The sequence below is a fragment of the Callithrix jacchus genome, chromosome 22 (genome assembly GCF_049354715.1).
Source record: "Callithrix jacchus isolate 240 chromosome 22, calJac240_pri, whole genome shotgun sequence".
In the NCBI taxonomy this organism is placed as follows: domain Eukaryota; kingdom Metazoa; phylum Chordata; class Mammalia; order Primates; family Cebidae; genus Callithrix; species Callithrix jacchus.
In genome coordinates this window covers 11,203,866-11,219,020 of record NC_133523.1, presented here as the reverse complement: position 1 = coordinate 11,219,020, position 15,155 = coordinate 11,203,866, and the positions used below count along the sequence as shown (strand labels likewise).

Below are 15,155 nucleotides of genomic sequence, written 5' to 3'. Positions count from 1 at the left end.
GGGGTTTCACCATCTTGGCCAGGCTGGTCTTGAACTCCTGACCTCATGATTCACCCGCTTCGGCCTCCCAAAGTGCTGGGATTACAGGTGTGAGCCACCGCACCCAGCCTATACCTAACATCTTATAGTGTTTTTAGAATTTTATAATAATCTACAGTGTTTTTTCTGTGTTCACCTTTTAGGAATGAAATGGGAAGACACAAACACTGAAGATCAGCACAAAAATCCCAGGAGAAGCCTAAGGTAATTTGTACTCACAAGAGAAAGACATATCGGTGGAGCAATTCTTAGGACGACAGAAGTTTTACAAATAGGCAAAGAAAATGAACAAGCCCAATATAAATGTATTTATTCCTAGAAAATTTTCTCCAGAAACATATATGTTGTTGTTTTTTTTTTGAGACAGCATCTTGTTCTGTCTCCCAGGCTGGAGTGCAGTGGCATGATCTTGGCTCACTGCAACCTCCTCCTCCTGGATTCAAGCGAGTCTCCTGCCTCAACCTCCCAAGCAGCTGAGACTACAGGCACCTATCACCATGCCTGGCTAATTGAATTTTTAGTAGAGACAGAGTTTTGCCATATTGGCCAGGCTGGTCTCGAACTCCTGACCTCGTGATCCACCTGCCTTGGCCTCCCAAAGTGCTAGGATTACAGGTGTGAGCCACCGCACCTGGCCCAGAAACATATACTTAAATGTGACATAGCTATTCAGTGTTTGCAAAAATCGTTCCCTTAGAAACAGTATTAAAAATTCTATGTGTTTATCATTGTCAAGAAAACAGCTGGGGTCGAGTTATCTTGTACAACGTTCAGTCCATTCACGTTCGAGCAGTGCCTGAAGCCTACAGATTGCATGATGATGTAAAAATGTAAATACAAAGCCTATTAATAAATATAAAATTTATAAGTAAACCTTTATTAATATACTTCTCATGTTTTACAGATGTCATATTGTAGAGAGATTCCGTGAAAGTAACTGGATTTCAGATAGTATTGTGGATGAAAAAACTCCTGGAGTAGATCTGTGTGAAAGCAATGTGCATGGAGAAGTCAACATGGATTGTTCATTCCTTAATTGCATCACATTTGATGCTGGACACAAACCAGGTGAGTGTCAGGAATATGGAGAGAAGCCACATACATATAAACAATGTGGGACAGCCTTCAATTATCACCACTCCTTTCAAACACAAGAAAGATCTCACACTGAAAAGAAACGCTATGATTGTAAGGAATGTGGGAAAACCTTCAGTTCTTTGGGAAACCTTCGAAGACACATAATAGTGCAACGTGGAGGTGGACCTTATAAATGTAAGTTGTGTGGAAAAGCCTTTTTTTGGCCTAGTTTATTTCATATACATGAAAGAACTCACACTGGAGAGAAACCATATGAATGTAAGCAGTGTTCAAAAGCCTTCCCTATTTACAGTTCCTTTCTAAGACATGAAAGAACACATACTGGGGAGAAACCATATGAATGTAAGCAGTGTTCCAAAGCCTTCCCTGATTCCAGTTCCTTTATAAGACACAAAAGAACTCACACTGGAGAAAAACCCTATAAATGTAAACAATGTGGAAGAGCCTTCAGTGTTTCCAGTTCCCTTCGAATACATGAAAGAACTCACACTGGAGAGAAACCCTATGTATGTAAGCAATGTGGGAAGGCATTTCATCATCTGGGAAGCTTTCAAAGACACATGATAATGCACACTGGAGATGGACCCCATAAATGTAAGGTATGTGGGAAAGGCTTTGATTGTCCTAGTTCACTGCAAAGTCATGAAAGAACTCACACTGGAGAGAAACCCTATGAATGCAAGCAGTGTGGGAAAGCATTATCTCATCGCTCAAGCTTTCGAAGTCATATGCTAATGCACACTGGAGATGGACCTCATAAATGCAAGGTATGTGGGAAAACCTTTGTTTATGTCAGCGTATTTCAAAGACATGAAAGGACTCACACTGGTGAGAAACCCTATGAATGTAAGCAATGTGGAAAAGCCTTCCGTATTTCCAGTTCCCTTCGAAGACATGAAGCAACTCACACTGGAGAGAAACCCTATAAATGCAAATGTGGGAAAGCCTTTATTAATTTCTATTCCTTTCAAAATCACGAATCAACTCACACTGGAGAGAAGCCATATGAGTGTCAGGAATGTGGGAAAGCTTTCAGTTGTTCCACATACCTTTCTCAGCATAAAAGGATCCACACAGCTGAAAAACCTTATGAGTGTAAAACATGTAGGAAAGCCTTCAGTCATTTTGGTAACTTAAAAGTCCATGAAAGGATTCACACTGGAGAGAAGCCGTATGAATGTAAGGAATGTGGGAAAGCATTCTCTTGGCTCACTTGTCTTCTGCGACATGAAAGAATTCATACTGGAAAGAAAGCTTATGAGTGTAAACGATGTGGTAAAGCCTTCACGCGTTCACGTTTCCTTCGAGGACATGAAAGGACTCACACTGGAGAGAAGATGCATGCATGTAAGGAATGTGGGAAGGCGCTGAGTTCTCTCCGTTTCTTGCAGAGACATAAAAGGACTCACTGGAGAGATACTCTCTAAGTGTGGGAAAGCATTCATTAATTTTATTTCATTTCAGAAACATGAAAGAAATCACATAGGAATAAGCCTCATGAATGTAAACACATGGTAAAGCCTTAAGATGTTTCTTTTGAAGATGGTTATCACCCAGCCATATGCAGGGTATTGGTTCCAGACCCCCTAAGCACACCTAAATCCACAGATGCTGTGTCCCTTCTATAAAATCACTTTTGCATGTAACCTGTCTGCATCCTCCTGCATCCTGTAAATCATGCCTACATTGCTTTTCACCAACCCAAAGTTTTTGTCAAAGTAAAAATAAAAAGATTACTAAATACCTCATGTGTTGTAAAAGCTATGCAAATAGTCATTTTATTGTATTTTTTAAAGAATCATGATACAAAAATAATCCTATAATGTTGAGAACAGACCCAACCTTTGCAGGCCTGCCTACATAGTACATGTCACCTACAATGCTACAGTTTCTTTTTCTTTTTCTTTTTTTTTTTTTTTTTTTTGAGATGGAGTCTCACACTGTTGCCCAGGCTAGAGTGCAGTGGTGTGATCTTGGCTCATTGCAACCTCCACCTCCTGGGTTCAAGTGATTTTTCTGCCTCAGCCTCCCAAGTAGCTGGGATTACACCTGCCCACCACAATGCCCAGCTAATTTTTTGTATTTTTGAGAGAGACATGGTTTCACTATGTTGGCCAGGCTGGTCTCAAACTCCTGAACTCGTGATCCGCCGTCCTGGGCCTTCCAAAGTGCTGGGATTACAGGCGTGAGCCACTGTGCCTGGCCCTTTATTTATTTATTTTTTTTGAAGCAGAGTCTCGCTCTTGTTGCCCAGGCTGGAGTGCAATGGCACCATCTCAGCTCACTGCAACCTCCACTTCCCAAGTTCAAGTGATTCTCCTGTCTCAGCCTCCCAAGTAGCTGGGATTATAGGTGCATGCCATGCCACTATGCCTGGCTCATTTTTTTTTTTTTAGTAGAGACAGGGTTTCATCATATTGGTCATGCTGGTCTTGAACTCCTGACCTCAGGTGATCTGCCCACCTCAGCCTCCCAAAGTGCTGGGGTTACAGGTGTGAGCCACCACACCCAGCCTCAGTTTCTTTTTTTCAACAATCATAAATTGCTTTTATGTAATGACCTGAAATCATGTGTTAACAGTTAAAATCCCGGCCCTTCTTGCTTGATAACCCAAGTATGATGATGATGTTATAGTGTGGTGCCTAATGTGATTCATTGAGGTGACTAGATGGCTGGCACTCTAGATAAGCAGTGAGACATCAGGCTCACTTGAATCTTGACAGGATATCAGGATGACTATCTGTGTTGGATGAACCAAGTTTCCTGTGAGGGACACCTGGTCGTTCATTGACTTTTTTCTTTTCTTTTTTTTTTTTTGAGATGGAGTCTCACTCTGTCACCTAGGCTGGAGTGCAGTGGCACAATCTCGGCTCACTGCAGCCTTCACCTCGTGGGTTCAAGCAACTCTCCTACCTCAGCCTCCTTAGTAGCTGGGTTTACAGGCATGTGCCACCACAGCCAGCTAATTTATTATTGTTTTGTATTTTTAGTAGAGATGGGGTTTCACCATATTGGCCAGGGTGGTCTCGAACTCCTGACCTTGTGATCTGCCTACCTCGGCCTCCCAAAGTGCTAAGATTACAGGCATGAGCCACCATGCCTGGCTGACATTTAAACATTAGTCCCTTCACCAGAATGAATTGCCATGAAAGGAACATTGTAAACATCACAACCAGATGTCTGAGAGCCCCATGATGGCAGCACTAGAGTTTGTAGCCACACTCCTGAGAGACCCCAATGCCAAATTAGAGGAAAATACATGTGCATGGCTCTCTGCAACAGAGGTAGTGGGGAGAAAGGTAGCTGGTCCTATGCTGACTGTTGAAATGGCCACAGTTAACCACAGTTTACCATCCCAATTTTTTTCTGGAATGTGATGTTTTCTTTTCTTTTCTTTTTTTTTTTTTGAGACAGAGTCTTACCATTGCACTCAAGCCTGGTCGATAAAGCAAGATTCTGTCTTGGTGTTGCCCAGCCTGGAGTGTAACGGTGTGATCTCGGCTCATTGCAACCTCCACCTCCTGGGTTCAAGTGATTCTCCTGCCTCAGCCTCCTGAGTAGCTGGGACTATAGGCACCCACCACCACACCCAGCTGATTTTTGTATTTTTAGTAGAGATGGGGTTTCACCAGGTTGACCAGCATGGTCTTGATCTCCTGACCTCGTGATACACCTGCCTTGACCTCCCAAAGTGCTGGGATTGTAGGCGTGAGCCACCGTGTCTGTCCAATTTTCTGGAACTTTCAAGGCTTCAATAGACTGTTAAGGAGAACAGAAGCAAATAAAATGGATGTGGTACTCACCGTAGACATCACAGTCTATCTGGGAAGACAGTTTGATTAGTTATTTTACGTAACAAGTTTGTTAATGCAAAAATAATAGTTTGTTAGCATGTTTGTTTCTCAAAGAAATAATTATTTATCAGTTGGTTTTTGTTTTGTTTTCGAGGAGACTGGGTCTCCCCATGTTGTCTAGGCTGGTCTCCAATTCCTGGGCTCAAGCAATCCTCCTGCCTCCTAAAGTGCTGAAATTACAGGCACAAGGCACCATGCCCAGTCTATTTACCAGTTTCCAAATCCCTATTAAATATCTTAGAATTTTTTCCTCTACATATAAGCACAGGAAGAAACCCAGGACTCTGCCAGTGTTTTATTCAAACAGTGGAATTGAGGGACTTTGTCTCATTTAACTCATCAGTGATGGTGAGAAGCACTTGAAGACTCTTGCAGCAACCAGGGGGAACATTCCCTTTGGCCCTCTGATGTTTTGCTGAATTAATTGGAGAGAATGGAGACTAACTGGAAGAAAAGCATACAAATTTTATTTAACGTGTATATCTGGGAAACTTCAGAATGAAGACCCAGAGATACAGAGGAAATCGTTCATTTTTTTTTTTTTTTTTTTTTTTTTTTGAGACAGAATCTTGCTCTGTCGCCCAGGCTTGAGTACAGTGGTATGATCTCAGCTCATGCAACCTCTGCCTCTTGGGTCCAGGTGATTCTCCTGCCTCAGTCTCCTGAGTAGCTGGGATTACAGGTGTGCACCACCACATCCAGCTAAGGTTTGTATTTTTAGTAGAGATAGGGTTTCACCATTTGGCCAGGCTGGTCTCGAACTCCTGACCTCAGGTGATCTGCCCGCCTTGGCCTCCCAAATTGCTGGGATTACAGGCATGAGCCACCATGCCTGGCCTGGAAATGGTTCTATTTTATGCTTAGGTTTAACAACGTATGGACAGCCATGTAGAAATGTGATTAGACCAAAAGATTATGATCCCATGCTAACAGACTGAATGGGGAAACCCAACAGGGCCTGGCTAGATTGTTCTTGGCCTTTCTGAGCATGCATTCCTTTCTTCTGGGTATAAGGCAGGACCCACTCTGAAATGGGAGGTCTATGACTTACAGCAAGCTTGTCCAACCTACTGTCCAGGACAGCTTTGAATGCAGCCCAACATAAATTCATAAACTTTCTTAAAACATTAGGGATTTTTTGTGTGTGTGATTTTTTTTTTTAGCTCATCAGCTATTGTTAGTGTTAGAGTATTTTATATGTGGTCTAAGACAATTCTTTCTCCAGTGTGGCCCAGGGAAGTCCCAGGGACATCCCTGACCTACAATCAAACAAGGTTGGCAGTTAATTTGCTCATGGCCAGTTTTTACACAGAAAGGACAATGAAAAGAGTAATACATTTAGGTTTTATGCCTGGATTTAGGGGAAAAGAGTTCTGGATTCTATAACCTGGAGAAGAGAGATTCTAGTTTCTATGGCTAGCCTTGAAAAAGAATAGGGCTAAGTTTTTCCTCTGCCCACTTCAGAGAAAAAGCTTTTGCATCTGAGGCTTCTTCCAAGGTCTTCGTTTTGGGGTATTGTTTTATGAGCCCCAGCCACCTGGAGTGGGCAGCAGAGCTGGAGCCAGTGACTTCGCACTGAGCCCATTCTGAAGGCTGCAAAGGAAGGGAAATGAAGCCTCCTCTTTGGTGCTTCCTCCACAGCCTGTGCCGGTCTGAACGTAGTTTGAAGCTGTGCTTAGAATCAGATGTTAGCATTTATGTATTAGGAAAATCTGGGTAAAGAGTTTATGAATTTGACAGTTTATGTAGGTCGGTACCTTAAACTAACTTTTTATTTTTTTTTGAAACCAAGTCTCACTCTGTCACCCAGGCCGGAGTGCAGTGGCACCATCTCGGCTCACCACAACCTCCTCCTCCCAGGTTCAAGTGATTCTCCTGCCTCAGCCTCCCGAGTAGCTGGGATTACAGGTGCCCACCACCATACCCAGCTAATTTTCACCATGTTGGCCAGGCTGGTCTTGAACACCTTACCTCAGGTGATTCACCTGCCTCAGCCTCCCAAAGTGCTGGGATTACAGGCATAAGCCACCGTGCCCGGCCCTTAAACTAACTTTACATGAAACTTTACTGCTGTTGAAAATGCAGGTCTTGAAGGAGGGGGCATTTCCACACTCTGCAGAGGGCACAGGGAAGTATGTCGAGCTCCCAGGGTCAAATCCTTTAGTGTCCCAGTTTAATCACCAGGTTTTTATCCACTCTGGGGTTCCATTTCAACAGTTAAGAGGTGGGCTGCCAAGTTTGGGAATATGTTTAGCCTCCTGAATGGGACGTTTGCTTGTGAAGTATGAGTGCAGCAGGCTGCTTTATCTGAACTAGTTCGAGGTTTTGCTTTTTTTTTTTTTTTTTCTGGTTTGATTCATTCATTCATTTATTGCTGCTGTGTGATTTCAGTTCTTCCACACACTGGATATTTAATACCGTTCACTTGTTTTTATTTCCGTGGCTGAAAATGAGTAGATTGAGATGCAAGGTGAGAGGAAGGTTTGACCTTACCACCAAGAGTCTTAACCCTAAATCCTGACGCCCAGTGGACATCAGGCTTCCTCCTGCTGCAGTGTGGCTCTGTGGCCTGGGCTTCCCTCTGCTCTGACGCCAGGGCAGTGGCTCCACTCGATCGTGGGTCTGGGATTCCCTGCACACACATGACTCCTTCTCCAGGAGGAAAAGCAATAAGGGCCCGATGAGTATGGGCAGGGGATTCTGCATACATGCAAATGTTCCCTGGGAGGGATCAGGTCACACCGCAGGGAGGAAGCCTGCCTTGCCAAGGGCTGTATCTGGAACCCGTTCATCCCGCTCTACTCTGCACTGTGATAGCTTCTTCTGTTACTCAATGCCCAAGAGGCAGGACCTGGAGCCCTATCCAATCAGAGCCATAGGGCGGGTCATGGGAACTGTCAATCAGGCGTGCTGCCGGAGGAGAGTGCGAGGTTCAAAGAGCCCGCAGCGTCTTCTCCACGCCCCTTCGCTCATCTCCCGCCTGCGCCGTTGACGGACGCCCTGAAACGTCTGTGGCAACCTCTGTCACACTGGGACCCGCACTGGCAGCGGGAGGCAGAGGGAGGACTCTGGAACGTCCCGGAAGCCGGGAAATGGTGCGTCTGCGGGGCCAAGCGTCCCGAAACGGGGAAGGGCTGGTTGGAACCGTCCAGAACCGGCCGTGGCGGAACCCGGGCCTCCCCAGCCGTCAGCTCCGGGGTCTGGGACCTGGGCCCCCCTGGCGCAGCTCGGTGTTCGGTCCATCCCCTCGGCCGCAGGGTGAGGCTGGACTGGCAGCTGGGACCCCAGGCGTCCTGTCCCGTCCCTGCGCGGCGACTGCGGTCCCGACCTCGGAGCCCTCTCTGGGCAGCTCCGCTCCCACAGCCCCGTTTCTCCCCCAGATTGTGGGGAGGTCCCGGGAGGGTCATGGGGGAATCCCCACTCGTGTGTGGGGTTCTTGGGTGGGAGGCGCTGTGATCTGTGGGATCCTCAGTCTCTGTGTTCTTCCCAAATGGGACCAGTTTTCCTCTGTCTTCAAAGGTTTGGGAAGCCAGGTGGCTAATGCCTTACCTTGTCCCCTCACCCTAACTCCTGGGGCTGGCAGTAAATCCCTAGACTTCCAGAGTTGGCCCTGCATTTCATAAAGCTGACTTCCTCTCTGTCACTGGGGAATGGCTACTATCTGGGCCGGTAACGCTGGGGTAAAAGAATTTTTGCCAAGACAGTTGTAACTAGAGAAAGGCAGATTTATTAGCACAAGTAGGAAAATCTGTCTCAAGGGAGGCAAAGGGAGAGAAGTGGGGGCTTGCGGGCGATTTTATAGAATGGAACTTGGGCTGATGGATGGTGCCAAGGCAGCAGGGAGCTTAACTTGCATTCCTCTGTCAGCCCAGGTGTTTGATAAATTAAGGCGTTTGATGGTGAGCAGGAAGTCTGTGAATTAAGTACTTTATCTGGGCAAGAAGGCCATGTGTTGGGCCCTATGTCTTAGGCCAGAAAGAAAGACATGTATAGGAGTTTAAGACCAGCCTGGCCAACGTGGTGAAACCCCATCTCTACTAAAAAATACAAAAATTAGCCAGGTGTGGTGGTGCATGTCTGTAATCCCACCTACAGGAGAATCGCTTGAACGCAAGAGGTAGAGGTTGCAGTGACCTGAGGTCACACCACTACCACTGCACTCCAGTCTGGGCGACCGAGCAAGACCCTGTCTGAAAAAAAAAAAAAAAGTTAGATCTGTAACTTACCGGCATTCTCTTTTGTTTAAATTCTCTGGACATGAAGATAGGCAGTTTTACAGCGTATTTGCTTTATCTTTCTGCTTTCCCCTGTTCCCCTTAGCCTGACTCCTTTTCCCTAATTAAGACTCCGCACTCTCCTCAGTTCACAGCCACATAATGAACTCTTTATCTCCCAGGCTGTATTTTAGCTTTTATTTTTTTCCCCAGGTAGCAATGTATGACTCTTTTTTAGAAGATACCAGTTTTGTTTGTGAATATTTCATATGTGAGAATGTAGAGAATAGCCACCTGTCAGGTAGTTTAACCACTCTGCTGTAAAAACGAACAACAACATCAACAAAAGTCTGTGCTGCTTCTCCTTTTATTTTTCCTAGGCAAAGGCACCTTATCAGAATGTGTTTGGGTTGAATTTCCCCTTTGGAAACCACCCAGTGATGAGTCCTGAGCCCACACTATCTTTTCCTGGTGCTGGCTTTGATAACTGCCTGTGGCTGGCACCAAGTGAATACAGCAGCCTTGTCTTGGAGGGTGTAGTGAATATCAGCCCCTGGGTCACTCTTCCCAGAGGACAGCCTGAGGTGTGGGGGTGGGGCCTCCCAGGGGAAGAGCTGGATGCCCTGAAGTAGGATGATTCCCCTGGTATTCTCTTCTAAAAAGTTAAGCCCTAGGACACTCAGTTTTCTCAGCCCAGTTTTCATTGCTTGGAGACATGACTGGTCAGCCACTCAGGTGCTAGTATTGAGGGGGTGAAATAGAAATGATTCTCATCCTTTGAATTCTGTTAGACTGGTGAAGGGAGAAAAACTATGCGAAAGGTCAAGGATAACGTACCACAGTGAGATGGTTCAAGAGCCTGAAAGCACACAGTGCATTGTCCAGTGCTTGGGGGTGGGGAGTGGTCACTGAGCACTGCAATGAGCAGCATGGGGTGAGGGATGTGCCAGGTGACAGGAGGACCTGACCTGACCCTTGAATGAACTTGTCTGTGTTCCAGTCAGCACTGCCCCTCCCTGGGGTTGTTAGCCTGGAAAAGATTTGTTCATTCCTTTCTGTTCAGTTTTTTCTTAACTGTAAAATGCATTCTGTCATTAGAGATTGATAGAGAAGATAAGATGTTTCTAAAGGGACAAAAAAGAGTTGGATTTCAGAAAACAAAGAGTATACATTTAGGCCTATGTGCCTTTAAAAAATGCTTGTTTACTTTTTCAGTCGTGCCGTAAGTTTCCCAGATCTGTTTTTTTTTTTTTAATTGAATGATCTCAAATGGAATTTCAGGGCTGAGCCGAGAAAATGCTACCAGGGAAAATAAATGGGAAAAAGCTTTCTTTCATGATGACTACAGAAAAATGAATACTGTGTCAAGGCTCTTAAAATACTTTTTCTGGTAGGAGAAATGTAAAACCATATTCAAAATGGAAGCTGAGGTAACATAGGGTGAATAAAAATTCATGAAAACAGGCAGGTCTGTAATTAGTTGATTATTGTATGTGGAGGTGTTGGACAGAAGATTGATTATTTTCCTGGAGATAACAATTTGTTCCTGTTCTTTGTGTTGAAGTGGCTGTCATTTGTATCACTGCCTGGCAATACCCACTGTGCCATAGTTTCTCATATCTTAAATAGATGCTTTTGTTCCAGAATTTGCTGTTTTCAATTGGACTTTGTACCCATCACTTCGCTAACACCATACTCTCCTGATTACTGTAGACTTCAAAGCCTTGATGTGTGTAGAGAAAGAGCCCACCTGTCTTAATTACTTAGGATTGCTTTACCAGATTGCCATCAACTGCATGCCTTAAACAACATTCTTTCATTTATCAAAGATGTAGAGGCTGGGAATCTGAGCTCAAGCAGGTAAGATTTCTGGTAAGGGCCCACTTCCACATTTAAAGACGGCAGTCGTCCCCTTATATCCTCACGTGGTGGAGATATGTTGGTAATGTCTGTCTAGTTTTGGTACTAGGGCAATGTTTACCTTATTTATTTATTTAGAGATGGTGTATCCCTCTGTCTCCAGGCTGGAGTGCAGTGGCACAATCCTGGCTCACTGCAACCTCCACCTTCTGGGTTCAAGGGATTCTCCTGCTTCAGCCTCCTGAGTAGCTGGGACTACAGGCGTGAGCCACGACATCTGGCCAATTTTTGTATTTTTAGTAGAGATGGAATTTCACCATGTTGGCCAGATGGTTTCAATCTCCTGACTTCCTGATCTGCCCCCCTCAGCCTCCCAAAGTGCTGGGATTACAGATGTGAGCCCAGGCGCCCAGCTGTCCTTGTAACATCAATTAGAAAGTATTGGCCAGGCGCGGTTGCTCAAGCCTCTAATCCCAGCACTTTGGGAGGCTGATGCGGGTGGATCACGAGGTCAAGAGATGTAGACCATCCTGGTCAACATGGTGAAACCCCGTCTCTACTAAAAATACAAAAAATTAACTGGGCGTGGTGGCGCATGTCTGTAATCCCAGCTATGGGGGAGGCTGAGGCAGAAGAATCGCTTGAATCCTGAAGGCAGAGGTTGCAAGTGAGCCTAGATTGTGCCATTGGACTCCAGCCTGGGCAACAAGAGCAAAACTGTCTAAAAAAAAAAAAAAGTATTACCTCTGCTTCTATTTTCTGGCAGACATTATAGAGAATTGATATCATTTCTTCCATAAGTGTTTGCCATAAATCACCAGTGAAAACATCCTGGCCTTTTTCTTGGGTTATATATGATTTATTGATTCAATTTCTTCAAGAGATGTAGGCCTATTCATATTACTTTTTGTTACTTTTGTGAGTTTTGGTAGACTGTGTCTTTTTTAAAAAATCCTTTCATAGTTGAGATTTTTTTGGTTGAAGATCAGTACAGACATTTCAATTTGTGCACAATTCTTAACATACGGAATGAAAATCAAAAAGCCATGTATTGAAATTCTTTTTTGAAGTTATTCCAGTGACTTTTCAGCTTAAAATTTGAAAGCAAATTTTCCTTAAGAGGCTATCAAATACCAGTATGTTCACTTGTTGATAAGCTGTTACATACATCCCAGCAATTCACAACTGAATAGCATGTATACTACATATTCAAATGTGTACTACGTGTTTACTCTTTCACAGCACAGTAACAAAGGTATTAGGAAAACGGGACTACTGCAATCCAAGATGTTACAGAGTGCACACAATTCTGACAGGGAGAGCCATGATCAAAGAGTGATTTTCTTTAGGAAACAATTCTAAAAAACATGGGAATAGAAGTAATTTCAAATGTTCAAGACATTAAATGCAGGACTGACTCCATTTTGCCATTTAATGTGCTTTGTATTATAGGCTGTAAAAATTAACCCCCCGTCCATGGAATGTTAAGCTGTCACCTGAGACAGTCAGAGCCTCCCATAATTGAATATCCCACACTGTTTTCTGGTTGTACCAAAAATAAACAACCAGCAAATGATTTCACCTCTTAAAAAAAAAAGCATTTACAATCGGGCACGGTGGCTCACGCCTGTAATCCCAGCACTTTGAGAGGTCAAGGTGGGTGGATCATGAGGTCAGGATATCAAGACCATCCTGGCTGACATGGTGAAACCCTGTCTCTACTAAAAATACAAAAAATTAGCTGGGTGTGATGGTGGGTGCCTATAGTCCCAGCTGCTTGGGAGGCTGAGGCAGGAGAATCACTTGAACCCGGGAGGTGGAAGGTGCAATGAGCCGAGATCGAGCCACTGCACTCCAGCCTGAGCAACAGAGCGAGACTCCATCTCAAAAAAACAAAAAACAAAAAACATTTACACTTAAAAAATGGGTAAGGTGGGATTCCCTCCTTCTCAAAAATGTTTCCAGAGGTACTAAAAAACTAGCATTTACATAATAGTTGATAAAAAATATTCCTCAGGATTGTACAAGAAGGGAGACAGGACCACTGATGAAATATGGTCTATGATATTAATCAGACTTGGCTTCTTTCTCTCCTGCTTCATCAGAGGCTGGACTCTCTTCAGTTTTCGTTTCCCCATGATCTGCAGGTAAATCTTTATTTTCTTGGTTAGCCACTTTGGCCTGTTTTCCCTTTGCCCCCCTTTTCCCTTTTGTTTACCCTTTTTTATCTGAAGATTTATCCTTCACTGCTGCCTTTTTCGGCTTCGCTTCCACTTTTGCAGGAGGTTTAGCTGACAATGGCACCGATCTCGTCTTGGGCTCTTCCTCCTTCGAGGGAGCTGACCTACCTCACGGGCACCCTGGCGGTGGGGAGGGCGCGTCTTGGGCTCTTCATCCTTCGAGGGAGCTGACCTACCTCACGGGTACCCTGGCGATGGGGAGGGCGCGTGCGGGGTGCCTGCAGGCCACTGCACACCGAGAGCCTTCTGGGCTGCCTGGCAGCTGCCACTCCTCCCACCGCCTGAGCTGCTGAGACCCACAGCGGGGGCAGTGGGAGAACTGGATGGAACCGGATTGGGAGCCCCCCCTGCACCCCCACTTGCATCCCAGGTTGATAGACTGTGTTTTTAAGGAATTGGTCCAACCCATGTAATTTATCAAATATGTGGGCATTCAGTTCTTCCTAATATTCTTTCATGGTTCTTTTAATGTCCACAAGGGTTAGTAGTGATGGCCTTTCTTTTTTCTGTTAACTTCTGTGTTAACTTTTCCCTGTGAGCTTATCAATTTTACTGATCTTTTCAGAGAATCATCTGTTGGTTTGTTGATATTTTCTATTGATTTCTTGATTGCTATTTCATTGCTATCTCTTCCCATTGTTATTTTCCTCTGCTTGATTTACATTAATCTTGCCATTCTTTCTCTAGTTTCCTAAGTTGGAAGGTTAGAGCACTGAGTTTAGAATGTTGCTTTCCAGGAAATGCATTCAATTCTTTAAGTTTCCCTCAAAGCACTGCCTTTGCTGCGTTCCAGAGATTTTGCTTATTCTTTTTCATCAATACCATAATATTGCATTTTGTGTGACAATTTTCTCTGTCATCTGTGTAGCTGAGAAGTTTGTGGCTTAAATTTTCACTTTTTTGAGGCTTTTCACCTATGTTTATGTTATTAGTTTATAATTTGATTACATACTTTATATAATTTCTTTTCTTTTTTTCTTTTTTTTTTGAGATGGAGTTTTGCTCTTGTTGCCCAGGCTGGAGTACAAAGGTGCAATCTTGGCTCACTGCAACCTCCACCTCTCAGGTTCAAGTGATTCTCCTGCCTCAGCCTCTTGAGTAGCTGGGATTACAGGCATACGCCACCACACCCAGCTAATTTTGTATTTTTAGTAGAGATGGGGTTTCTGCATGTTGATAAGGCAGGCCTCGAACTCCCAACCTCAAGTGATCTGCCCTCCTGGGCCTCCCAAAGTGCTGGGATTGCAGGCATGAGCCACTGCATCTGGCTGTTTTGTTTTTTTTAAGAGACAGGGTCTTGGCCTGTCACACAGACCTAGTGTGGAGTGCCGTGATCATAGCTCAATTCCTAGGCTCAAGCAATCTTCTTGCCTCAGCTTTCAGATTAGCTGGGACTATAGGTGCATGCCACCAATCCTGGTTTAAACTTTTGTGGAGACAAGGTCTCACTATGCTACTCAGGCTGGCCTCAAGGAATCCTTCCACTTTGGCCTCCCAATGTGGTAGAATTACAGGTGTGAGCTGCCATGCCTGGCCTAGAATTTCTATTTTGAAACATTTGTTCTAGTGTGTTTTATGGCTCAGAATTTTGTGCATCTTGGTGAATATTTCATGTGGGTTTGAGAAGAATATATACCCTGCTGGTGTTAAATGAAGGATTCTGTCAACATGGATCAATTAAATCCAGTTGATTCATAGTGCTATAGTAATGCTACTGATTTCAGCTGTATCATTAGTGATTTTCTGACAAACTGATCTGTGAATTATTGATAGAGATGAGTTGTTTTCCTCCAACCATAATTGTAGATGTGTGTATTTTGCCTTGTGGTTTTTTAAGTTTTTGCTTTATG

General features: G+C 44.3%; 2 protein-coding genes across 25 annotated transcripts in view; both read left to right on the top strand.

Annotated features, from left to right (window-relative positions):
• LOC100415695 (uncharacterized) overlaps window positions 1–2,880 on the top strand; it is a 46,474-nt gene extending 43,594 nt beyond the window's left edge. For all 8 annotated transcript variants that reach the window (XM_078360657.1, XM_078360658.1, XM_008987346.5 and 5 more), the window contains 2 exons: window positions 183–243; window positions 944–2,880. In XM_078360657.1, the coding sequence (XP_078216783.1) occupies window positions 183–243; window positions 944–2,564 (1,682 nt within the window). In that variant the 3' untranslated portion in view covers window positions 2,565–2,880. The remainder of the gene's footprint in view (window positions 1–182; window positions 244–943) is intronic.
• A 5,113-nt stretch (window positions 2,881–7,993) lies between these two features.
• The window catches only part of LOC100415337 (uncharacterized), a 37,312-nt gene continuing 30,150 nt past the window's right edge, over window positions 7,994–15,155 (top strand). For 15 of the 17 annotated variants that reach the window (XM_078360632.1, XM_078360627.1, XM_078360637.1 and 12 more), the window contains exon 1: window positions 7,994–8,086. Coding sequence is in view for 3 of the 17 variants with exons in the window: in XM_078360627.1 (XP_078216753.1) it covers window positions 8,084–8,086 (3 nt within the window). In the remaining 14 variants the exon portion in view is untranslated. Of the gene's footprint in view, window positions 11,066–15,155 lie in introns of all 17 variants that reach the window. The other 2 variants (XM_078360636.1, XM_078360631.1) reach the window with 1 other exon arrangement.